This window comes from Poecilia reticulata, chromosome 6, assembly GCF_904066995.2.
Source record: "Poecilia reticulata chromosome 6, P_reticulata-male-v2, whole genome shotgun sequence".
Taxonomy (NCBI): domain Eukaryota; kingdom Metazoa; phylum Chordata; class Actinopteri; order Cyprinodontiformes; family Poeciliidae; genus Poecilia; species Poecilia reticulata.
The window spans coordinates 26,978,687-27,004,465 of NC_088835.1; the positions used below are offsets into that span (position 1 = coordinate 26,978,687).

General features: G+C 39.2%; 1 protein-coding gene across 5 annotated transcripts in view; it reads left to right on the top strand.

The window, feature by feature from the left end:
• reln (reelin) overlaps positions 1-25,779 on the top strand; it is a 155,720-nt gene that overhangs the window by 94,206 nt on the left and 35,735 nt on the right. For all 5 annotated transcript variants that reach the window (XM_008411936.3, XM_017305227.2, XM_008411934.3 and 2 more), the window contains exons 17-34: positions 775-841; positions 1,021-1,254; positions 2,969-3,130; positions 4,584-4,820; positions 4,914-5,106; positions 5,868-5,980; positions 14,139-14,276; positions 14,364-14,550; positions 15,758-15,963; positions 16,059-16,230; positions 17,193-17,399; positions 18,549-18,784; positions 20,216-20,373; positions 20,460-20,667; positions 20,761-20,837; positions 22,290-22,448; positions 23,518-23,712; positions 24,895-25,168. In XM_008411936.3, coding sequence (XP_008410158.1) covers positions 775-841; positions 1,021-1,254; positions 2,969-3,130; positions 4,584-4,820; positions 4,914-5,106; positions 5,868-5,980; positions 14,139-14,276; positions 14,364-14,550; positions 15,758-15,963; positions 16,059-16,230; positions 17,193-17,399; positions 18,549-18,784; positions 20,216-20,373; positions 20,460-20,667; positions 20,761-20,837; positions 22,290-22,448; positions 23,518-23,712; positions 24,895-25,168 — 3,223 coding nt within the window. The remainder of the gene's footprint in view (positions 1-774; positions 842-1,020; positions 1,255-2,968; positions 3,131-4,583; positions 4,821-4,913; positions 5,107-5,867; positions 5,981-14,138; positions 14,277-14,363; positions 14,551-15,757; positions 15,964-16,058; positions 16,231-17,192; positions 17,400-18,548; positions 18,785-20,215; positions 20,374-20,459; positions 20,668-20,760; positions 20,838-22,289; positions 22,449-23,517; positions 23,713-24,894; positions 25,169-25,779) is intronic.

Here is a 25,779-nt window from a genome sequence, read left to right on the forward strand (position 1 = left end):
TTTAAAACCAAGACTTTCTGTGAAATAGGCACAGAACTCAAATATCTACAAAAGTAGCAGATGTTATGAGAGAAACTGAGGTTTTAGCGACATGAAAGCTGGTTAATTTAACTTCTCATATGAGAAAGAAACAGGGATTCATTTTTAAAGTCATTTTTCACTGATACAAATTTTTTATAAATGTATTATTTAGCTCCAAAATATTTAGCACCAAACTACATATTTTGTTAGTGTGTTAAATATTTAACTGCCTATTAAGTTAGCAAGCTGAATATTAGTCTGAAATATAAGTATTCAGTTTAATAAACTATATATTTAGTAAGCAAGCTACATATTTAGATCCAAACTAAAAATTTAGCTTAAAACTAAATATTAAAATACTAAATATTTAGTCAGCAAGCTGAATATTAAGCTCTAAACAAAATATTTAACTTTCATATAAATATTTAGCTTCAATGTGAATATTAAAGTGCTAATTATTTTAACATGCTGAATAGTTATTAGCTTCAAGCTAAATATTTAGCTTTAGTTAAATATTTAGGACTTAAGCATTTAACTAAAGCTAAATATTTAGCTAAATTAAATATGTTTGTGTTTAACTATGTTCATGTTTATTTAACTAGAGCTAAATATTTATTCATCGAAACATTAATTACGATATTTATTATGATATTTAGTTAGTTATCAAGGTAAATCTGTACTCCATTCCATTTTTCTATAGAGTAAGCTTGCTATCATTGGTCCTCTCATCTGATTAGTTCTGTTGTTCTTTAGTGTACATCGGACCGGCTTGTCTCCGGTTCTGCTCTGGACGAGGACATTGCTCCCGCACCGGCTGCAAGTGAGAGTCGACTTTATTACTCTAGATAAATCCAGAACGACTGAGCTGTGACATCTGAAGCCCTTAGCTCTATTAAAAATGAATCGGATTGTATTAGTTGTATGATTTATTAATGAATTTTCATTTTCTGTCGCTCCATTTGATCATTTCTGCCTTCAAACCTCATCCTCTCTGCACAGATGTGACCCGGGCTTCAGCGGTCCGGCTTGTGAGCTCGCGTCGCAGACCTTCCCCGCTTTCCTGTCCGAGGGTTTCTCCAGCCCGCGTCTCTCCTCCTACCACAGCTTCTCGTCGCTGCGCGGCGCCGAAGTCAGCTTCGGCTGCGGCGTGCTGGCCAGCGGAAAGGCTCTGGTCTTTAACAGGGACGGCAGGAGACACTTGGTCACAGCGCCGCTCGACAGTTCCCAGGCCAGGTACTGATAGAGCGGATATAAAGTGTTTATCATGCACAGAAGCAAATCTGCAGTCTGAGGATAAAGTAGTGCAGAAAGCTTCCTTGTTCCTGTGATCCATCACCGCGCTCTCCCGCTTTAATGTCACGCTTGTAGATGTACGGTGTTTGTGGCGAAGCTTTAGCTGAGAGAAGAAGACGTTAAAGTGTTAGATGAAAATAAACATGCAGTTAGATTTGGCATTATGTTAGATTGATTGCACCTGTTGCAGATGGCGGCCATATTTAATGCCAGTTTCCTGGCTGATAAAGTAAACAGCTGCCTGAGAGAGGGAAGTGTGCTGCTAATGAAAGAACAGTTTAACCGAGGACAGAGAGCCGGAGGTGGTGAATCTGGGAGCCAAGAGGAGATGATTGAAATCTGAATAAAAAATCCATTAAACTAGATTAGAAACTAATGTGTCTGCAGGGATTAGAAGATGTGATACAAAGTTTCTCATAACTAAACTTAGACCTCAAAGAATACTTGTGTCTAGGGTTTTGCACCGATTTATCGGCCAGCTGATTTATTGGCCGATTTCCTTAATTTTGTAAGATTAGTGATTGGAAATTGGAATCAACACGTCAAGGTTTTTAAATATCACAAATCAGCCAGTGAACTGCAGTTGGTGCACCCCGACATGTGTCTACTCTTTACTTCTAATCCCACTTTTGTAATTGGATCCTTGTTATAATCTTTTCATGCATCTTACTTTAAAACTATTTCCAATTTTGTCTGATTACAAGAAACTTCAGTGTTTCAATTGGAGTACAATTGACCACTGAAGTGGAAACAAAGGTGCAAGTTTTTCTTAAATAGATACAACGGTTTGCAGAAGTATCCATTAAGGATGCATCGATTTATCGGCGCCAATTTTCTTAATTTTGGGAGATTGGTGATCGGCCAAAGCTTCCTTATCTACCTCAGCAAAGGTCTAAAAATCAACCTCAGTTCTCTTCTGCTCTACAGTGAAGGTCTGACTGACAGACCGGCCCACCAGGCCATGTCTGCACGTTTGCAGTTAAAAGATCGATAATCAGGGATCGGCCGGAAACCTGCAATCAGTGCACCCCGACATGTGTCTACTTTTTATTTTTAACCCCTCTTATGTACTTAGGCTCTTGTAATCATTTCATCCGTCTTATTTTAAAACTTGTTCCAATTTTGTCTCAGTACAAGAAACTTTAATTTGTTTGTTATAATTGATCACTGAAAGAAAATCATTTTGCCTGATTTTGTTATTTTTTATTACTTATATGAATTATTGTCATTTTTGTCCCTAAAATACCAAACTTTATATTTTGGTCCAGCTGATGATGTATTTTTTAAATATTAGATGATAATTTGATCAGTACTTGAGTTGACTTTTTACAAAAAATTATTTTTTACTTTTACTTGAGTAAAAATATGCTGAAGTAGTGACGCTACTCTTACTGAGTGACGCTGCCACCACCATGTCTCACTATTAGATCCTGTGCCTTGCAAGTAGTCCAAAATGTTTTCATACCAAAACATTTTCAGACATTAATTAGACCAAAAAATTGTATTTATACTTTACAATTACAAATCATGAAGTAGAAATTGTTCACCTTACCTGCCTTCCTTTTCTCACCACAGAAAACCGGCTCGTTTCAACCCATCACCTTTTCAATAATCTGTTTTCACTTCTTCCTGATGTTTTTGATCTGATCTGCAGATACCTCCAGTTCACTCTGCGCCTCGGCAGTCGCAGCATCCTGAGCTCATGCCCGGCTCCCGATCAGCCGGGCGAAGGCGTTCTGTTGCATTACTCTTCAGATAATGGCATCACCTGGACTCTGCTGCGGCACTACGCGTACCAAGGCTTCCACGAGCCAAGGTAACGTCTGCGTTTCTGCTTCTGTACGGTTATACTTTGATATGGAGCAATAATCTTTGGCAGTCAGATACGACCTTGTTTTAAGTAAATAAGTCCTTAATTTTGACGAAAAAGTGCTAGTTATTTTGGCAGATTATTTCACTCATAACAAGGGAAAAATGTCTTAATATCAGTGAAATAATCTGCCAGTGGAACTAGCACTTTCATCAGAGTTTAGGACTTATAGACTTAGAAGAAGCTCATATATCTTACTGAAAAGTTGCTTATAAGTTGCATTAAATTTGCTATTTTGTCTGTGCAGTGTAACTGTCAGAGTTAAAACCATGTCTGCATGTACATTAATTACAAACAACAGAATGTGTTTGTGTAGGTTTTCCGTCCAAGTCGAGGCCTGACTCACCGCTCTGTCAGTCTGTATGATTAATTCCTGCTGATCTGCTTGGATTACATCATAAACTGTATAGTTTAATGTTCCTACACCGGTTCGGCTGTGATTATGACACATGTGCTGCTCAGGCATTTTCAAAACAAAGAAAGTATTTAGACTGATCCAGTTTACAAAATGTAGGGGTTTTTCCCCCTTAGATCATTCTTATTGTTATGGATAGAATTAAATTGATTGCTGATAATTTAAATTATCATGACTTATGAAAACCCACGATTCGTTTCCCCAGACAGTTAGGATCATACATAACCTCAGTAAATATAGAATAATTAATGCAAAATAAACACATCTCAGTATTTTTCAGTGCATTACTAATGCATAATTGTTGCATTTTTTTTTTTTTTTTTGCAAAAATGGTCAAACCCATTGTGTGTAAGTGACTGCTAACTCCCACCTGCAGGTGGCAGTATTTCAGTATAAAATCTGTGATTTGATTGCAAAAAAATCACAAAACAATGCAAAATGCTGGAGATACTGAAAAGGACGGACACAGAAAAAAGAGGATTAAATTTTCACCAAAAAAACAACAATTTTGAGATTAATCGCAGAAATTTTCAATAATTTTTTTATTATTATTTTTAAACTTCAAAAGACAAAAATTTGCTAGAAAAAAATCTGAAATTTTTGAGAAAAGACTTGGAATTTTCTGAGATGCAAATTTTTTTTTTTGACTTTTGAAGCTCAGATATTTCCATGTTTAATCTCAACATTTTTCAGTTTTCTGGTGAAAACTGAAATGATATTGGATGATATTGCTCTAAATCGCTATCATAGAGTGTACAACATTTCAGTACTAAAAATCTATTTTTTATTAGTCAGATGTAATATTAAAATTTTCTGAGCAAATGAATTTTGAGTTTTCTTCAGTTCTGAGTCGTCAGCAGAAACTAAAAAAACAAAAATAAATTTCTTTAGGTGAATTTAAATAACTCAAGTTTTGCTTTTAGAATTGAATTACTGACATTAATGGGTTATTTTTGCTGATATCTGATTTTCTCGCTCCTTTAGGATCGTTTCAGTCGAACTTCCGTCGGGCGCTCGTAAGTTCGGCGTCCAGTTCCGCTGGTGGCAGCCGTATCACTCGGGACGCAGCCGCGACGTTTGGGCCTTGGATGAAATCAGCATGACCTCGGTTCTGTTCAACACCATCAGTCTGGACTTCAGCAACGTGCTGGACGTCACGCAGAGCCTCGGCTTTTACCTGGGAAACGTTCAGCCGTACTGCCAGCACGACTGGACTCTAAGGTTTCAGACGTTCTCATATCAGAAATAGTTTTGTTATGTTAAAAAAATCTCCTAACAAGCTGATCCTCCCGGGTTGTTCGTGTCGTTCTTCAGTTTCTCCGGCGAGCCCAGTCCCGGATTCAGCATCCGTTATGTTGAAACCCAGTCTATGCAAATCGGCGCCTCTTACAGCCTGCAGTTCTCCCTGGTAATGGGCTGCGGCCGCGACCCCTCCCCTCACATCGACACCCAGGTGCGCCTGGAGTTCTCCACCAATCACGGCCTCACCTGGCACCTGGTCAAAGAGGTAAATGTGGCTTTAATTTTATTTTATTTTTCCCAACACACGCTTCTCTGTGGCAGAAACTTCTCACATTGTCCTGTGTAGAGACAAGGACACAAATTATTTATTCATGATCATGAATATTGATTTAGCCATTACAGCCACAGAGATAATGTGTAAATAATGAGCCTAAATGTGCCACTTTATTTTAAATGACAAATCATCACAATTAGTTTTAATCTCTCTGCTATCAGCAAATACACGTCTGTATGTGGATGAGACGGCAGATTATCTTCAACAAGGACTTTCTATAATCATAACGGCTTCATAAATATTCAGAAGTTTGATTTTTTTATTGCTTTTGGAACTTAATGGACTATAATGACTTTCTCTTCTTCATCAGTGACTTTTCTCTGATTCACCTACACTGTAAAACATTTGTAAAGCAATTTTCTTGTTGACTTAAATTACATTTTCAAGGCCGTAGTTGGACTGTCATTTTCTAAGTTAGGCCACTTTCAGATGTTTTGCAGTGTACATGCATCTTGCAAGTACAGGCTCGCTGTGCTCTTTGTAGAGGTAATCCATGCTGATCAGTCAATGCTCCAGGTCAAAGATACCGTAATTCAGCAAACTTTATTTATGATCTTATAAAACTGGCTAAACCTAATCTGCAGGATACAGTTCTAAGATCATATCAGAAATTCAGAGTGAGTCGTGTTGTAGCCCCTCTGGTGAATATGTGAAAGAAAGTATATCTTAAAAGGTTTCCTTTCTCTTGCTAGGCCTGTCTACCTGGCATGCCGAGCTGCTCTGAGTTTACAGCTCCCAGTGTCTACCATCCGTCTGAGTTCAAAGACTGGAGACGTGTTACGCTCTCGTTGCCTCAGAAGACGTGGTAAGTACAATTCACAAAAACAGAAGAAAAAGACTCACAAAGTGCCCTTTGGGATTAAACGCTCTCTGATCTTGATTTTGCCTTGTTTTGGTTTTTTTATTGTGGCTAATAAGCGCGTTGGGGTTTGACAGCAGTCAGGTCAATTACAGAAAACGAACAGCAGGATACGAGTAAAGGTCTGCGTTTTCCTCCGTCAGCGGCTGCAGGCCTGAGAAATACATAATCATCTGCTAACACTTTTACTGTTTCACATATATTCACATCCCTTAAACATTTTTCACCATTACAACCATAAACTTGTTCTTCCAAAATGCATTTTATTAAGATTTTATAAATGTGATCTGACATCCAAAACTCAAGCGCAAAGTTTGTAAAGGTTTTTTTAGACTTAACACTGAAATGTGTGACTTGCATATAAATCCAGCTTCCTTAACTCTGATACCCCTAAATAAATTCCAGTTGGAAATATGTGGATCATATTGTTTCATAAATAAAAACAATATGGTTTAATATAAATGTTGCTAGAGCAGATAACATAGCAATATCTAAAAAAAAAACAGGCAGTTATTTCTGCAAACATTTGGTTCTCAGTAGTTTGGATGTATCGTTTGGGGTTCCGCAGGGCCCAGTGTTTGGTCCTAAACTGTTTATACTTCATTTAATTACATTTGCAAGGAATCAAACACAATTATATTTGTTATATTTGCACAGGACACAAACATTTTGTTTTAACAGAAACAAATTATTACTAAATAAAATAAAAAAAAAAAATTATATCTGTAAACACTAAAAAGTATTAAAAAAATATGGAAGTTGTTGTAAGAAATTAGTTGGAAGCCACATATGTAACATGTTCAGTCTAAATGATCCATAATTATTTACATTTTAGGTAAAACATGGTATTTTAAAACTTAATTTACTCAACAAATTGCATTATTGTTCCAGTTCTTGAATACTGAGTGTAAGTTTAATGCAATATATAAAAAAACAAAACTGAAACCAATTATGGAAACGATTGAACAGGGTGATCCAGCAGTAATAAAGAAATAAAGTTCAATGCTGAACTTTATTGAACCGTAAGAAGAAATACGTTGTTGAAAGAAAGTCAGAGCAGAAAACATGTAAAATACATTTCTCTGGTCATTCAGTTTCAATTCACATTCAAAAATAGTCCAAAGGGAGTTTAAATTCAATTTAGTTAAATTAAAGAGACAAAAATTAAATTATAAAAAACATATACATGTGTTAGAACGGCCCAGATTTTAATGCTGTGACAGTCTGTAACTTTCTCATTGATCTGTTTTGCCCAGAAAAATGGACAAAACTCCGTAGATGTGTTTTATTCTTTTGTAAGATACTGTTAAAGATTTGATCAGGTCACGCATTATTGGGTTTTGGGTTAAATCGATCTTTAACACACATGCAGCTAAATAGGCTGTAAATAACATGACGCAGCCTCAGTTCGGACATATATCAGCTTAAACCGTCGCCTCTGCTGAACACCCTGACCTCAACCTCCATTTCATTCCAACACCCCAGCTCCTAAATAACGGTGCTGTAATCTCCTGTAGAGTACGTTGACAGGTCAGAAGGTCACGGCCCCTGGTGGTAATAAAACAGCTGTGTGCAGGTTGAATGAACACGAGACAATCCAATATGGATCCGTAAAGCAGTAAACCAAGAGGCCAGAATGGTTTATTATCTCCAACCTGCCATATTTATACCACCAAATCTCTTCAATTTGACGTTCAACAGTATAAAACATTAGATGTGACACCTGACTGGATTACAAGGTGACCTCTTGTGATTCGCTGCACTGGTTAGGATTGGTCCATGCGCTACATAAAACACGTTCGTTACATTTTTTTGCACAAAATCATTCTTGGATAATCTGATTTTAGTCTGCTGAGTTCTGTTGAATTTGAGCTTATTTCAGATTGAGATGATTGAGATGTTTTAGGGCCTCTTGTCACTTTTCTGGTCTGGTTCTGGTCTGCTCTGCATCCCCACAACCAGAACCAAACGAGGAGAAGCAGCATTCAGTTTCTATGCACCACAAATTTGGAACAAACTTCCAGAAAACTGTAAAACAGCTGAAACACTGGGTGCCTTTAAATCTCAACTTAAAACCCACCTGTTTAGATTTGCTTATGGCTAAATTAGGATTAGAGTGCGGGTTTTGATGTCTTTGATGTTTTTCTATTTATTAATTTCTTTTTATTTCTCTCTCTCACTGTTTCTTTTTTAATCTTTTCCAAAATCTCTTTCTCTTTACTGTCACATGCTGTTTTTATTTTTAATTATGTAAAGCACTTTGAAATGCCTTGCTGCTGAAATGTGCCATACAAATAAAATTTGATTGATTGATTGATTTAAATACAAATAATCTGCTGCTGGCCACGCCCCCAACTCAACATTTATGCTGCAATCCAGTTGCCTGGAAGTGAGAACTTGAAACTGGATTAGCCTTCAGCAGGGGTGAAAGTAAGGGGGTACGGCAGGGTACTGCGTACCCCTAAAAGGTAGCGGGGGTACGCAGTACCTGCAAGAAAGGGGAGCAGCTGTCTGCTGTAAAACATCAATGGATTCACTGTGCAGCCATGAGTTCACCCACTAATTAGCTGTGACTGATTAGTTTTTCAAGAATAATCTAAAGCACGACTTAATCAGTTAATAAATAACTTTTTTCCCCCATTACATATTGTTTCTGAACTGTTCGTGCTTTGTTAGAGCAGCGGTGCAATACATCGATCGCGGAAGGTTTTGAGTCGATCTTGGCATGTGGTGACAAACTGAACGCAGCCAGTACGCTGAGACCAGCACGTCCTCCTCTGACTCGCTTAAAACGTTCATAACTTTATTAAAGAACAACAAAGTCAACAAAACGTGTTCAAATTAATGACACAACAAAAATAATAATCTCAGTGATTATTGTTTCAACAAGGTGTTGCGCAATTCTGTGCGTTTCGGTTCCATTATTAAAATAACGAGCAGGAGGTTAAAATGAACTGTGTTGATCTGTAATCAACTGCTGTGTTCAAGGAGGCTTATTAATAATCGCAAAAATAAATATCAAGCCTGAAAACCTAATATCGTAACGGACGGAATGTTATGTTTTTAACCTAATCTCTGGTTGGCTTGTGGAACTCAGGCGGTTCCCATGGCAACGGGTGTGCTTAAATGACAGAGAGAGACGAAGAGTAAAAAGGTGCGAGTGGTTTAGAGTTGATCACCTGTTTGGGTTGTTTTACCTTTGCTGTGGCTCATCACAGCCGCTGTAGTTTCTGAACGTTCAATAAACGACAAACTTCGACTAATTACCTCGTTCTTTGTGAGTATACGTCTTGCCTCTTATTTAGTGGAAATATTGATGTTGATGAGATTTTCTCCAAAATAATTAACATTTTCCAACCTTTATAGCTCCACTGTTGAAAATGAGAAGTTAACATTCACAAATGACATTGAAATAAATCCAGTACAACATCTGGATTGAGGTGATTCCTCTGAAAAAATATCCCAACTTCAGAAGATGAGCTTTAACCTAACAGAGCTCTGTGGTTCCTCCTATCAGTATGAGAGTCAGGGTGAGGAGGCGCCATGTTAGGAAGAGAAGTGGAAGCTGCAGGATCTTCAGAACAAACAGTTCATGATGCTGGGCTACTGATTATCCCTCTCTCTGGACACAGGATCAATAGAACCAGTTTAAAAGATAAAATGAATGGTGATATGCCAGACATGGAAAACTGAGATACACTCCATGCCATGATGCTCAGGATTTAGGTCTCATGGCATCTCAAGGTGTCAACATTACAGCCAGTTGGCTGAGAGAAATACAGCTTTATTTTGTAGCAATTCAAGAGCTACCCAGCTTTTATATATATATATATATATATATATATATATATATATATATATATATACAACATATATATACAACTCCCCGCCCAGAGACTGGGTAGCCCCAGTAATGAACGAACCATCTGAGCTGAATGAGGCAGCAACTGACCTGAGAGAGAGAATCATGGCCCGAATGAACACCAGACGACCCCGACGCCAATTACAACGGCTGAGTGAAGCACCATCAGAAAGTCTCATTGAAGATGTGAATTCGGCATTGAGAACGATCCCTACCACCACCATAACAGAAACCAATGAGCTGATATACAACTCAGCATCAGTGATCCTTGAGATGCTTGGTTATAAGAGCAACCATGAGACCCAATACCCACCATGGAAAAGACGGTTAGAGGCTAAGATCAAGATAACAAGGAGGGAAGTGAGTCAACTGTCAGAGCTCCAAAGGGGTGCAATGAAAAGATCAGTACCCAAGAAGTACAGCCAGATGCCCATACCTGAAGCACTCGAAACTGCCAAACAAAGGCTCCAAGCCTTGGCCAGCCGCCTAAAGAGATACACGAGAGAGAATGAAGCCAGGAGGATTAACCGGCTCTTCGCCACCCAACCAGCTAAAGTGTACTCTCAATGGCAGGGTAATAACAACAGAGCAGACCCACCCAGGCTGGAGACTAAACAATACTGGAAAGGCATATGGGAAAGGGAGGCGTCCCACAACAGCAATGCACAGTGGCTAACCTCTCTACGAGAGGACCACAGCAACCTCCCTGAACAAGCCCCGGTAACCATCACTGTGGCAGATGTCCAAGACAGAGTCTCGGGTATGAAAAACTGGACAGCACCAGGACCTGACATGATCCATGCCTACTGGCTTAAGAAACTCACTGCCCTCCATGAGCGACTGGCAGCTCAACTGAACCAGCTGCTACAAAATGGGACTCACCCTGAATGGTTAACTGAAGGGCGCACAATCCTGATACAGAAGGAACCCTCGAAGGGTTCAGTCCCATCCAACTATCGGCCAATAACCTGTCTCTCTACAACATGGAAGCTCATGTCAGGCATCATAGCGGCTAAGATAAGCGGGCACATGGATACATACATGAGCAAGGCACAGAAGGGCATAGGCATAAATAGCAGAGGAGCCAAACACCAACTCCTTGTAGACCACACAGTTGCCCGAGACTGCAAAACCCGACACACCAACCTGTGTACCGCTTGGATTGATTACAAGAAAGCCTATGACTCAATGCCACACACTTGGATCATTGAATGCTTAGAGATGTACAACATCAATAGGACTCTAAGAGCCTTCATTGCAAACTCGATGGGGCTGTGGAAAACCACCCTTGAAGCCAACTGCAAACCACTTGCACAAGTGTCCATCAAATGTGGCATATACCAAGGAGATGCTCTGTCCCCACTGCTGTTCTGCATAGGCCTGAACCCTCTCAGCCAAATCATCAACAAGACTGGCTACGGATACCGACTCAAGAATGGGGCTACGATCAGTCACCTCCTCTACATGGATGACTTCAAGCTGTACGCCAAGAGCGAGCGAGACATCGACTCACTGATCCACACCACCAGGATCTACAGCACTGACATTGGGATGTCATTCGGACTAGAGAAGTGTGGTCGGATGGTTACAAAGAGAGGGAAGGTCGCCCACACAGAAGGGGTCTCACTCCCAGAAGGAACAATAGCAGACATAGAGCACAGCTACAAGTACCTGGGAATACCACAAGCAAATGGCAACCTCGATGAGGTCACAAGGAAAGGAGCCACAGCCAAATACCTCCAACGAATAAGGCAAGTCCTGAGAAGCCAGCTCAATGGCAAGAACAAGATCCGTGCAATAAACAGCTATGCCTTACCAGTAATCAGATACCCTGCCGGAATAATTAGCTGGCCAATAGAAGAAATGAAGGCCACGGATGTTAAGACTAGGAAGCTACTAACCATGCATGGAGGGTTCCACCCCAAATCCAGCACCCTGAGACTGTACACGAGCCGTAAGGAAGGAGGCAGAGGACTAGTGAGTGTGAGAGCCACTGTCCAGGATGAAACATCCAAGATCCATAAATACATCAAGGACAAAGCCTCAACGGACGATGTGCTCAGCGAATGTCTCAGGCAATGGGGAACAGAAGACAAGGTGCTGGAAGTACCATCATGGGAGGACAAGCCCCTACATGGGATGTACCACCGACAAATAACTGAAGTGGCTGATGTCAGGAAAACCTACCAATGGCTGGAGAAAGCTGGACTCAAGGACAGCACAGAGGCTCTCATCCTGGCCGCCCAGGAACAGGCCCTAAACACCAGAGCAATAGAGGCTCAGATCTACCACACCAGACAAGACCCAAGGTGTAGGTTGTGCAAGGAGGCCCCTGAGACAGTCCAGCACATAATAGCAGGGTGCAAGATGCTGGCAGGGAAAGCGTACATGGAACGACATAACCAAGTGGCGGGCATAGTGTACAGGAACATCTGTGCAGAATATGGACTGGAAGCCCCAAGATCAAAGTGGGGAACACCCCCAAAAGTGGTGGAGAATGACCGAGCTAAGATCCTGTGGGACTTCCAGATCCAGACAGACAAGATGGTAATGGCGAACCAACCGGACATTGTGGTGGTGGATAAAGAACAGAGGAAAGCCGTTGTGGTGGATGTAGCAATACCAAGTGATTACAACATCAGGAAAAAGGAGCATGAGAAATTGGAGAAATACCAGGGCCTCAGGGAGGAACTGGAAAAGACCTGGAAGGTGAAGACCACAGTGGTGGCTGTGGTCATCGGGGCCCTCGGGGCAGTCACCCCCAAACTGGAGCAGTGGCTCAAACAGATCCCAGGAACAACATCAGACATCTCAGTCCAGAAATGTGCAGTTCTAGGCACAGCCAAGATACTGCGCAGAACCCTCAAGCTCCCAGGCCTCTGGTAGAGGACCCGAGCTCAGAGGATGAAACAGACCACCCGCGGAGGGTGAGAAGGGAATTTTTTTATTTTTTTAATATATATATAACTTTTTCTTTTTTTTTTGTCATAGTGCCCCCAAGAATTTAAAACTACTTTCACCCCTGGCCTTCAGACCCGACAGCGTTCCTCAATATGGCAACGCCCATAAACATAGTGTGCAAAAGCTCTTACAAGCATCATTTTACTGATTACTTTCCATAAGCAAACATCGGTTTTAATTTGTTCTGTTTAGAGTTGCAGGCGCTACATGTTACATTGACTTTAGATGCACTTTTACCTGTGTGTTTATTAAAAAACACATTTCCACCACAAATTACTGCTGCTGATGTGAGGAGCGGCCACATTGAGACGCAACATGGCCATGTTTCAATATTTGAACTGGAAGAAATCTGACTTTGGATGACTTCAGTCTGAAGTTGATTCTTATGACTCAGAAGTTGGAATTTCCCAGTTTCGAATTCAACTGGAACGCAGCATCACACTCGCGCTTGAAAATGGCTGCCAAAAGATGCCCAGTTGTACAATTGTGCATCTTTGAAAAGCAGAAGTAGAGCCTCTTGCACAACCAACAGCAACGTAGCAAGTTGTTTCTAGATGGTAAAGTCAACAAAACACTTCTCTTTTCCAGCAGCCATTGTACAGAGCATACAGCGGTAAAACCAGCTGACCAAAAGTGCTGGAGCTCAGTTTGGGTTGCTAGGAAACGCACTGGGTTCTGCTTGGGTTGCTAGGTAACAAGCTTGGCCTCGCTGGAGTCGCTAGGTGAAGAGCAGTCCCTACTGACTTGTAAAGTTACATTCCCAATAGTGTTTTTAAATGGTTCACTAAACTGCAACTTATTGCCATAAAAAACAGCTGGCTGGGTTTTTTTTAGAATCAGTGGACGTACAGAAACATGTAAAATGTCAATTTTGCATCATGGATCACATTTTAAAATTTGAGAAAATTTTTTATATAAAGTTCAGGAAAAATGAAGAGCCCTCTGCCCTGAACCCCATTAAAAACCTCCTGGTTATAATACTGATTTCTGAACTCTTCCTGAGTTAAAACATTAATATTGTTGCTTCTAAATGAACATGCGCTTGTTTATTATTTGAGCTCTGAAAGGACTGCATCTTTTTCCTTATTTTGACCATTTCTCATTTTCTGCAAATAAATACTAAACACTAAATTTCGGCGACATGTTGTCAGTAGTTCATAGAATAAAAGAACAATGTTCATTTTACTCCAACATATGGCTATAAAACGTAAAATCAGAGAAACTGATCATTTTAAGTGGTCTCTATATTTTTTCCAGAGCTGTAAACTCTAATTATTTCAGGTCCAGTGCAACCCGGTTTAGATGGATCCAGAATTACTACGGCGAGCAGGACGAGTGGGCCCTGGACGACATCTACATCGGCCAGCAGTGTCCCAACATGTGCCACGGACATGGCTGGTGTGACCATGGACATTGCAGGCCAGTCCCTCCTCCTGACCCGCGGATGCATGTGGGACAGATTATAAACGGACGGCTGGATTAAAGTCGCCCTCTAATCTCACACAGGTGTGACGACGGGTTCTCGGGTCCGGACTGCCAGCCGTCGTCTCCGCTCTCGTCAAGCGTCCTCTCAGATTTTGAGTCCCAAGACGCGCTGCTGGCCACGTGGCAGGAGGTGATTGGCGGAGAGGTGGTGGCGCCCGACATGGGCTGTGGGGTGGTGTCGTCTGGATCGTCGCTGTACTTCAGCAAGGTAGCGAAAATGTAGACCTAATTCAGTTCTGTCAAGATAAAGTGTTAAATGTGATTATTTTTATGTAAAATCCAGTGAGCTTAAATGCACGAAGAAATCTGGCACACAAGAGTTTTCTGTGTTTTCGCACGTAGCAGATTAAACATGTGGTAAATTTGTTTTATTAAATTAAACCAATTTAGACGACTGTCCCTGATTACTGTCCAGCGCTCATTGCCAAGAACCGTTGACCTCTGAACTCTTCCCTGAATGTTTCAAAAAATAACTCTCCAGAGAATTCATGAGTCTGATTGGGATTACACAGCTATTGACACATTGCTAAGCACGTTTTAAATCAGATTTTCCAGCTGCAGCTACATTTTTTCCACATTTTTTTCATGTTTTCAGCTCAGTACTTATCAGAATTTCACACTCGTCGTGGATTAAGTGAATGTTATTATTTTATGGCTTTCAATTATGTATTTTAACCTTTTTTTTCCAGATTGGTACAATAATAAGACCATCAACTTTAACAGATTTTGAAAAGCACGGGTTAAGATTTATTGTGGAATTTTCTTTAACATTTTTAAATATTTAAGTCAAGTTTATTTAATTAACAAAAGACAACATTGCATTACAATGGCAGAATAAAGACAAACAACGTAATCTAGACTAGAATTAATCTATGTTCACTTATTATTAATTGATTGAAACTCTAAGGTGGGCTTTATGCCTTGATTTAAAGGAACTCAGTGTTTCGACTGTTTTACAGTTTTCTGGAAGTTTATTTTGGTATTTAAAATGCCGTCCATGTTAAATGTTTGAGTTTATTGATATTTAAGAATATGTTCTTGCATTCTTATGCCATTATCATTATATTAGTTAAAAATAGCCTCAAAACAATAGTATTATCGTTTATTGCAATAACGTCTTGCAGTTTATTTCACTTATAACATGGGAAAAATGTCTTGTTATAAGTTAAATAATCTGCCAATGTACTAGTATTTTACATCAATAAATATTAAGGAATTATTGAGCTTGTTTAAAAAAAGCTCACATTTCTTGCTGAAAAGTTACCTGTAAGTTAGTTTTGTCTTATTTCAAGTAACTTGAGATATTTGCACTAAAAACTAGACCAAAAAATACTTGGTAAGATTTTGTGTATTTGCAGTGATGAGTTGATGAAATCTGACCAAATGTTGTGACTCTGTGTGCACGCTGCGGTCAGGCTGGGCTGCGGGAGCTGGTGAGCTGGGATCTGGACACGGAGTGGGCAGAGTTTGTGCAGTTCTACCTGCGTGTGGGTGGAGACTGGGCGGAGTGTAACCAGGCAGACAGCAGGGAGGAGGGAGTGCTGCTGCAGTACAGTAACGACGGAGGAATCAGCTGGGGCCTCATCGCTGAGATGTACTTCACAGACTTCACCAAACCTCGGTGAGGCAGGCAGAAACCAGCAGAGTAAAACGTCTCAGCTGCTCAGAGGTGCATGTGGTTCCAGAACAATGAAGCCGCTCTTTTTCCTTTCACAGCTTTGTTCATTACGAGCTTCCTCTGGCTTCGAAAACTCCCTCCACTCGCTTTCGGTGGTGGCAGCCGCTTCATTCAGGGGAAGGGTACGACCAGTGGGCCATTGATGACGTCATCATTTTGTCAGAGAGGGAGAAGCACATCATCCCGATGGCCAACCCGACTCTGCCACAGGTCAGACTCCAGCATGACATCAGCTAATATTATGAGCTCTAACCCTACCAATACCCCATCTTTTCTCATTACTTAATGCAATTTGTTTGTTTTAAAATTCAGGACTGGAAAAATATCTATTTTCTTTATTCATATGGTTATGCTTGTTGCAATAAATAATTAATCAAATAATCACACAATAAATTAAAATGAGCTCAATAATTTCTATTCTGATGATTAATATATTTTTTAAGTTTTTAAAATTTTGTTTTCAGAGTTCATAATCTGAAAACAAAATTTTCAGATTATGAAAATTTTTTACAGGGTCTGATGTTTGTAATTTTTATTTCTGTTTTATTTTTCATTTTTGATAGTTTTTTATTTTGAATATTTTAATATGTTCCGGTGTGAAATGTTCTTTACAAAATTAAAGTTTATTGGTCTTTGCAGAGGTTTATTTGCATTATTATGCAATTATCAATATATAACTTGAAAACAACAATATTATCGCTTATCGTAATAATTACTGGGACAATTTATTACCCAGCAAAATGTATGCAGTTATTATGGTAGATCTACATATTGTTCTTTTTTATACACATTTTTCTCTATGAAGCAACATTTGCACCCATATATATACAAATATTCTTAATTAAGTAAAGTAATCTGGTATTTACAAAAAAGGATTAGGGTCCCTGAAAAAAAAAAAAATCCTGTTTACAGATTCTGAAAATGTTGATTCTAAGCTTTCCAATAATGTCATACATGCATGTGATGAAGTCAGTTGAATAATATTTTGACTGACTGTCTGAAAAGCATTATTTGGATTCATGAAGATGCGTTTGACATGTTTATCCTGCCAATAAACAGCTTTTTCCACTACAGCAAAAACTTCTTAAATCTGCCTTTTTTATTTTGCAATAAATCATTTCTGGATAAATATTACCAGAAAACACAACATCTGTTTTTTCTTTTCTGCACAGAACTTCTACGAGAAGCCGGCGTTCGACTACCCTCTGAACCAAATGAGCGTTTGGCTGATGCTCGGCAACGAGGGCATGGAGAGGGACAACAACAGCAGCTTCTGCGCTCCGACTCCCTCGGCGATGGTGTTTGGACGCTCCGATGGAGACAGGGTGGCCGTCACTAGGGACCTGGCCCTCCGCCCTGGGTACACCCTTCAGTTTAAGGTTAGGGAGAAGTTCTCAAATCAAATAACAAAATACTGAAACTAGGGATCCATTGTTTACATCTTCAGTACCAATATCTGGAGTTTAGAATCGGCCGATGCCGATCTGATACAGAAAAACAGCTGAAAATGTTTCTTTCAAAATAAACATATAAATAGATTTACTGAATTACAAATGTATCTGATAACTCTGAACCAGAAACGCACATTTAAACACCAGCAGCTTCACAAGCTACATGTAAAAACAACTTTAGTAAGTCTAGTTAGTCAAATTAGAAGTAAAACAGTCAATGTAAAATAAATAACAAACTGTCTAAAACAATGGGTTGGGTATCTTGAAAAAATGAACTGCAACAAACCTTTCAAGTTTTTCAGAAAGTGCAATTAGGAAATCTAAATGTAATGTAAAATAAATAATACAGCATTAAATTGCTCAAAGCTCAAAGCATAGAATTAGGTTAAATAGATTCCCCATTTAGATTTTCTTTCAATGTCAGGATCAATCCAGATATTAATATCGGATCAATGCATCTCTTGCTGAAACCATTAATTGGATCAATTGCAGTTAACTGATTATTAAAATAATAATTGTCAACTAAATTAGTAATCGATTACCTGTTAACAGGCTAAAAAAGGCTATTTACTGAAAGAACAACAAACTCAGAGCAGTAATTAAACCAAAGCTGTATGAAAACATGTTTTCCATTTAAGATATTAAAAAAAAAACCTTCTGTCTGTAAACATGTTTTAACTTGAGCTCTTCAGGTGATGCTTCACCTGGTTCAAATTCTGTGAAAAATCTCACTTTTTGCAATCCAATTATTATTTGGTTAATTAAAAAAATAATCAACAGATCAGCCCAAAACCATATTGATGTTAAGTCGAGCAGAAAGTCTGAGCCTATTTATTTAGCTGCAGACGTTTAAGTGTTCAATAAATGAGTGCTGCTACGGTTTTTTAGGCAATTAACGTTTTAATTTTGTATTTAAAAAAAAAAAACAATTTCATTTGCATTTTAAATATATTTCTATATTGTACTGAACTGGCTTAAGTAGTTAAATGAAAAATCTAAACTATTTGCTTATTTATTGTATCTAATTATTAGTTTTTCTAATTAGTTTTTTTTTTTTACCTTTATTTATGGTTGTAGCTGAACATCGGCTGTGAATCAGAGTTCAGCGCCTCAGCCCCGGTCCTGCTGCAGTACTCCCACGACGCCGGCAGAACCTGGGCGCTGGTCCGAGAAGGCTGCTACCCCGGAACGCCAGGAACAGGCATCTGTGAAGGCAGCGGCCGTGAGCTCAGAGAACCGACCGTCTATAACACTGGAGACTACGAACAGTGGACCAGGATCACAGTGGTCATACCCCGAAACGTGGCAGCCAGGTATCTTCCTACAGTGTGTTTCAATGTATTTACACTGCAAAAACACTAAATCTTTCCAATTATTTTGGTCCAGTTTCTAGTGCAAATATCTTAGTGTACTTGAAATAAGACAAAACTAACAAGTAACTTTTTTGCAAGACATAATAAAGGCATGTTTTTAGTAAAGAAATCCTTAATATTGCTGAAAAATACCAGTTCTATTGGCAGATTGTTTCACTTATAACAAGATAGTTTTCCCATGTTACAAGTTTATGGAACTAGTACTTTTTCATCAGTCTTCAGAACAATCTTAAGGAATTATTTACTTAAAAATAGCCTCTGTGTCTTGCTAAAAAATGTACATGTAAGTTAGTTTGTCTTATTTCAAGTGTATTAAGATATTTGCACTAGAAACTAGACCAAAAACTTGGTAAGATTTTGTGTTTTTGCGTTTAGTCCGGTAGATCCGCTTGGTTTCACTCTGCACTGTCAAGCCACTCTAATTGGAAAAACCTGTTCCCCTCTTCGCCTGTGGTGGCGCTGCACCAAGAACCACTGATGGAAGCGACACAAAAATCTCTGAAGAAGACACTGAGCACGACTTCCTTCTTTGTTTGGCTCAGAATTGTGGTGCATGTCTCATCTATATAAAAGTCGGATAAAATACAACATGATCATTCAGACAGCAGACACTTTGAAAACAATCGGATCTGTATCCAAATTAGCATCTGATTTGTGCTATTAGCTATCAGCATAAATCAGAATTTTGGGGGGAAGTGAAAAAATCAGAATTGGGTCGTTCAGACTGCCATGAAAAAGGCAGGTTTTGTAGCCAAAGGCTGTTTTCACACCTCATAGTCTGGTAGACTCTGTTCAATTGGGGGCCAAAATTGCAACATTTGTTACATTTTTGTTGTGGTTCGTTTTCATGCTGCACTGTGTCAAACAAACCAAGAACTGCTGAAAGAAACAACACAAAAACCTCAGAAGAAGACATGAGCGCAACTTCCTTCTTCATGAAATGTAAACAAAAATGGAGTGATAACAGATTTTAGCGGTTGTAAGATTTCTCTTTTGTCATTGGTAAAAGACCACAAAAAAATTCTTCCGCTAGCACTAGACTCTTATGTTTGTTTTGGTTTTATTTACCCAGAATGCCCTGCGCTGTAGTTTGCTTCCTGCTTTTGGAGCGGTTTCTGACTCGCTTGCATTCAGATGCTTCCGAACCGCGCCATAATTCACGTCAACTGAGCCGAGACCGAGGGTTTTAAGCGCACCAGAGTTTGCTTTTTTTAGTCCAATTGCACATTCACACTTCCCCAAACAAACCAGAATTTCTACCAAACAAACTTGAGTTTGATCAAAGCATATTAAACTGGGCTGGTGTGAATTCACCCTTAAATCCTAAGGCTTATTTGCACTCAAATACCTGAACTTTATTCGTTTTCTCAGTAAAACCAGGTTCCGTTGGTTCCAGGAGAGTAGCGTGTACCGAGATGCGCCGCCGTTCGCTTTGGACGGAGTCTACATTTCCGAGCCCTGCCCCAACCACTGCGGTGGACATGGAGACTGCATTTCTGGTGTCTGCTTCTGCGATATGGGCTTCACAGGTACTGTGGTGACAGAAAGCTCAGGTAACCAAGTATCTCATGATGCTGCTGTATTTTAACCTGTAATCGTCCTTATTTTTTTATAGTGGAGCAAGATAGTTGTGTCCCATCCGTAGCGAGTCCCCCAGAGCTGACAGAGGGCTTTGAGGGGAAGCTGAGTCCTCTCTGGCAGAGTATCAGCGGGGGGCAAATCGGAGGCGGCTGTGGCATCATCAGTGAGGGCAAGGCTCTTTACTTCAGCAGTGCTGGACGTCGGGAGGCTCGAACAGCTCCTCTGGACACAACCAACACACGGTGAGAGGAGCAGCCCTCTCATTCTCTCAGTTTTGAAGCATTATGTTGATGCTGTTTAATATAAAATTCACTTTTATTGTTTTTTGTTTATAGGTTGGCTCAGTTTTACATCCGAATTGGCAGCAAAAGTTTAGGACCCACCTGCACCAGGCCTCGCTCGCGCAATGAAGGTTGTTTTCAAATACAACACATGTTGTGATGAGGCCCTCTGCTGGTTCAATGTGGGAACTACCCTATAAATCAATAAAGAAAGGATAACTTGATCCCTCCAGCTCTGCAAAAACACAAAATCTTACCAAATATTTTTTCAGTTAGTACAAATATCTTAGTACACTTGAAATAAGAAAAAAGTAACTTTTTAGCAAGACACAAGAGCTTGTTTTAGATCAGTAATTTCTTAATACTGATCAAAAGAAATTGTTCCACTGGCAGATTATTTAACTTATAATATGGGAATAATATCTTGGTATAAGTGAAATAATTAAATATTGCTGAAAAGTTGCCTGTAAATTAGTTTTCTCTCGTTTCAGGCATATTAAGATATTTTCACTAGACTAAACATACACGGTAAGATTTTGTGTTTTTACAGTGAGGTACATTTGTTCTGCCACAGACTTTATCTCCATCGTCTATTTCTCTTAATTTAAGAAGCAAATTGCTGAAATTAAGGCGTTTTAAAAGTTCACACTGAGTTATCGCTCTACATTTAGTATAAAATTAGCCAGCTAAAGCTAAATACAAATTGAATATGTATCGTCTTAAAATTCCTCCAGTTTCTAAAACATAGCAGGCTGTGTCAAACCTTGTTGTGTGAATATTCAAACCATTTCAGGTCAGAGTTACAAACTATTATAAAATTATTAGAGTGGATTAAATTAACACTGAATTTCACACTGTAAAATTATTATTATTTTAAATTAACTATTTATTTAGAACAGACAAAAAGTAAAATAAAATTCAAACAAATTATCATGCCTATTGACATGCAATTTTGCATTATTTGTTTGAAAAGGAGCAGGTAGAAGAAGCAGGATCTTCTGATTTCCTGCCCCCGTCATTCTCATAACCTATAAACATTTAAATCTCCAAACATCAGATTAACTCTTAAATTATTCCCACATTGAATGACGCTTAAACATCACATTCTCCTCCTTAAATGTACAATTATTTATACATTTTTAATATCTTCAGTAGCATTTTTTTTTTTATCTCTGAGACCCTCATCCTGTTTAAACAGTTTTTTAAGCTGGTTTATAAGATTATTGGCGACAGAAGAACTTATCAGAAGTTTCTGATCAGGGTCATGTAGGTAAATGCCCAGCTGCATTAGAAATGGGGGTAAAAATATACGTAATATTTAATTTGTTTTCTATTGCTTTTATACATGTGAAATCAGTGGGAAGTTGACATCTCCATATTCTGAGTAACTGTCTCCTCCATCCTGCTGAGAATCTGGATCTGTACTAAAACATCAAGCTAAGAGTGTAATGAATGAACTCACTGTGACTGGACTTTATATCCAGAACTAGCATGTCGTTTAGAACAGTGCAAGCTTCCCATTTGGTTTCTGTTAATAATATTCCCCCCTCTTCTCTATTAAAAGGCTGTTTTTGTACTTTCAGGTGTCATTGTCCAGTTCTCTACCAATAATGGCATCCAGTGGCAGTTTCTGAGAGAGTTGGACTTCAGCTCCTTCTTGGAGCCTCAGGTGGTCACCATTGAGCTTCCACCTCCAGCAAAAACTCCCTACACAGTGTTTCGGTGGTGGCAGCCACAGCAAGGTGAGGAAACTGTCTGCAAAACTCACTATGCAATGAAAGTAACTTAAGGTTGACCTCTTATGCTTTCTAGAACAGGTTAGGATAGGCCTATACAAACATGTTCATTACATTTTTTGCACAAATTAATTCTTAGACGATGAGATTTTAGCTGTTTTAGAGCCTCTTGTGACCTTAAATCCAAATAAGCTGCTAGCCACGCCCACCCACCACAACATTTATGCTGGGAAGTGAGAACTTGCAACTGGATTTGATGTCTGACCTGATGTAACAGCATTCTAGTTAAGAAGTCTAAATTTCCACATGGTGACACCCGTAAACATTGTTTGCAATAACTCGTATCACTTTAAACGCAAACAACACTTAATGTTTAGAGTTGTAGGCGCTACATGCAACATTGATATAAAAGGTATTTTTACATGCTTGTCGTCTTGTAAAATACACGTTTCCACCACAATTTACCACTACTGATGAAAGGAGCGGTCATATTGAAACAGGAAGTCTGCTTTGCAAGTTGGTCCCAGTTTCCCATTGAGAAATCCGACTTCCAGTTGATTTTTCTGACTGGAAAGTCTGAAATTCCCAGTTTCGAGTACAACTGGACCGCAGCGTCACACTCTCACATCAATATGGCTGCAAACAGATGTGCAATTGCACAACCGTACATCTTTGAAAAGCATTAGTCGAGCCTCCTGCACAACCAACAAGAATGCAGCAAGTGGTTTCTGGTTGTTAACAACAACAACAACTTGTCTTTTCCAGCAGCCATTGTATCGAACATACAGTGGTAAAAACAGCTGACCAAACATGCTGGAACTCCTCTTTAGTTGCTAGGCAACGGGGCGGGGCTCCTCTGGGGTTGCTAGGTAACGAAGCATTGCACTCCAAATGTGACTTGACAATCAGGAAAATTATTAACTTATTACCAAAAAACATCTGGGTGTTTTTTAAAGTGTTTTTAGAAGAAGTAGAGACCCAGTAGAGACCCAAGCATAAAAACTTTTAATAGTATTAGGTCAGTGTCTTTACTGTAAGCCAACTCTTTAGATTGTTTTACTCATTTGCTCTGCAGGAAAGCACTCTGCCCAGTGGGCGCTGGATGACGTTCTGATCGGTATGAACGACAGCTCCAGAACCGGTTTCCACGATAAATTCGATGGCACCACCCCGCTAAGGCACAACTGGTACCGGATCCAGGGCGGGGAGGTGACCGTGGACTGCTTGTCTCTGGACACTGCTCTCACCTTTAACTCTGAGGCCATTGATAGTAAGTGAAACACATTCACTTCAGCTGTGAAGTGTGTTTGTTGTGCAAACTGGAAGCAACACACGGCCATTTATTACATTAAGGAATCATATCAATATACTCTCTTCAGTGTTTGCATATAGACTCAAGCACGTGTAATCCACCCAGACACTTAAAAATCATTAAAACGAGGAACATCACAGCACTTTGCTATTAACAAGCAGCTGAAACAGAGCCTGGGATTTACTGTGGTGTCATCCATCCTGCATTATTAATGAGAGCAGACCTCATCGAACATCCTGCCTGTTATTTATGCCTGCATCAAGCTGTGAGTGGATTAGGTTTGTGCAAATAGCGCATCACAAAGGGGCCATTCATTAGGTGTGCACAGCATGACCGATTTGGCAGCACATCTGTAAACACAGGAGCTCTGTGTTTACAGATGAAGCACGAAGAGTCAGAGGAACATTTGATGCTTCATGGCATTAAAAGAGAGATAAATTTAGCTTAAGTTTGAGTGTTCACTTCTTCTTTTCCTGGCAGGAGAATTTACCAAAAACATATAAATTAATAATTTAGTTTCAGATTGTTGTGCAAGTCTGATTAACTTTTGCTAGGGCTATAAAACATTATATAAACAAACTCCCTTAGGCTAGGCTTTATTGGAGAGACTTTTAGTGTTGTGACTTGTTCAGAATGTAATTGTTGATCACAATAGAAAGGAATCAGAAGCCATTGTTGTTTCTTCCCAAACAAGAATAAACAAAAATACAAAATCCTACCCAGTATTTTAGTCTGGTTTCTGGTGCACTTGAAATAAGACAAACTTAACTTGTAGGTAACTTTTTAGCAGATATAGGAGGTTGTTTTAACTTAATAATTTATTGATATTGATTAAAAAAAACTACTAGTTCCACTAGCAGATTATTTCACTCATTACAAGGCATTTTTCCCTTGTTAGAAGTGAAAGAATCTACCAGTTAAACTAGAACATCATCAATATTAAGGAATTACTTACTTCAAACAAGCTCTGATATGCAGGGGAAAAGTTAGTTCTGTCTTATTTCAAGTTTACTAACATATTTACTCTACGAAAGAGACCAAAAATACTTGGTAAGATTTGGAGTTTTTGCTGTGTAATGTTGATAATGCTTCATAAATTCTAAAATGATTCAATTTCTGCAACCTGAAACCACTTTGCAGAGAAGCCAAGATATGCAGAGAGCTGGGACTTTGAGGTGACGGGTTCGTCGTTCCTCCAGTTTGAGCTGAGCATGGGCTGCAGTAAGTCCACCTCTTTCTCCCACGGCGTCCGACTGGAGTACTCGACAGACTGCGGCCGCCACTGGACTCTCATCACGCCGGAGTGTGTGCCTCCAGCCATCGGCTGCGCCGGTTACACACAGAGCTCTGTCTATGCATCAACCCAACACAAGCACTGGAGGAGAATCACGGTTTACCTGCCCAGTGCTGCTAAGTAGGTGGACTCACACGTGTGGTTAAAATTAGGAATGCAAGCAATTAGTTGGCTTACGATTAATGTTTTTTTAGATTAAAATTACTTCCATTGTAAATTAGCGGAGGTGATAGCGCAGAAAAATTGAGACGTTGAAAGAAGACATGAACATATCTCAGTTCATATTGCATGAAAATATTTTCTTTTTTGTGTTCGGCAACCTAAGAGGCTCCTGCTTTAGTAATATGAGAAAAACTAATTTTTGTTTGTTCAGTCAGTATTTAATAGAGCTGACACTAATTTGTTAAAATATGGTGATATTCTTATTTTAAATTAAGCATTTTATAAAAAAAATATTTTATGGAAAGATGGTCGACCCTCTTCATACTAGAGAAAACGCTACAAGATAAAGATGGCGGCTTGTCAATCAATCGCTCGTCAATTGATAGGATCAATCAACTTTAAATCAATTGATTAATCCCTATTTAAAACTGAAATCTTTATTTTCTATTAGAACATATGCTTGTTTTTTTTTTTGTCTTTGTAAAATTATGTAAATATAACGTTAACTGTAGAAAACCCTGCTTTTAGATTACATTATGTTATCACTCAAGCAAGCATGAAATCCGAAA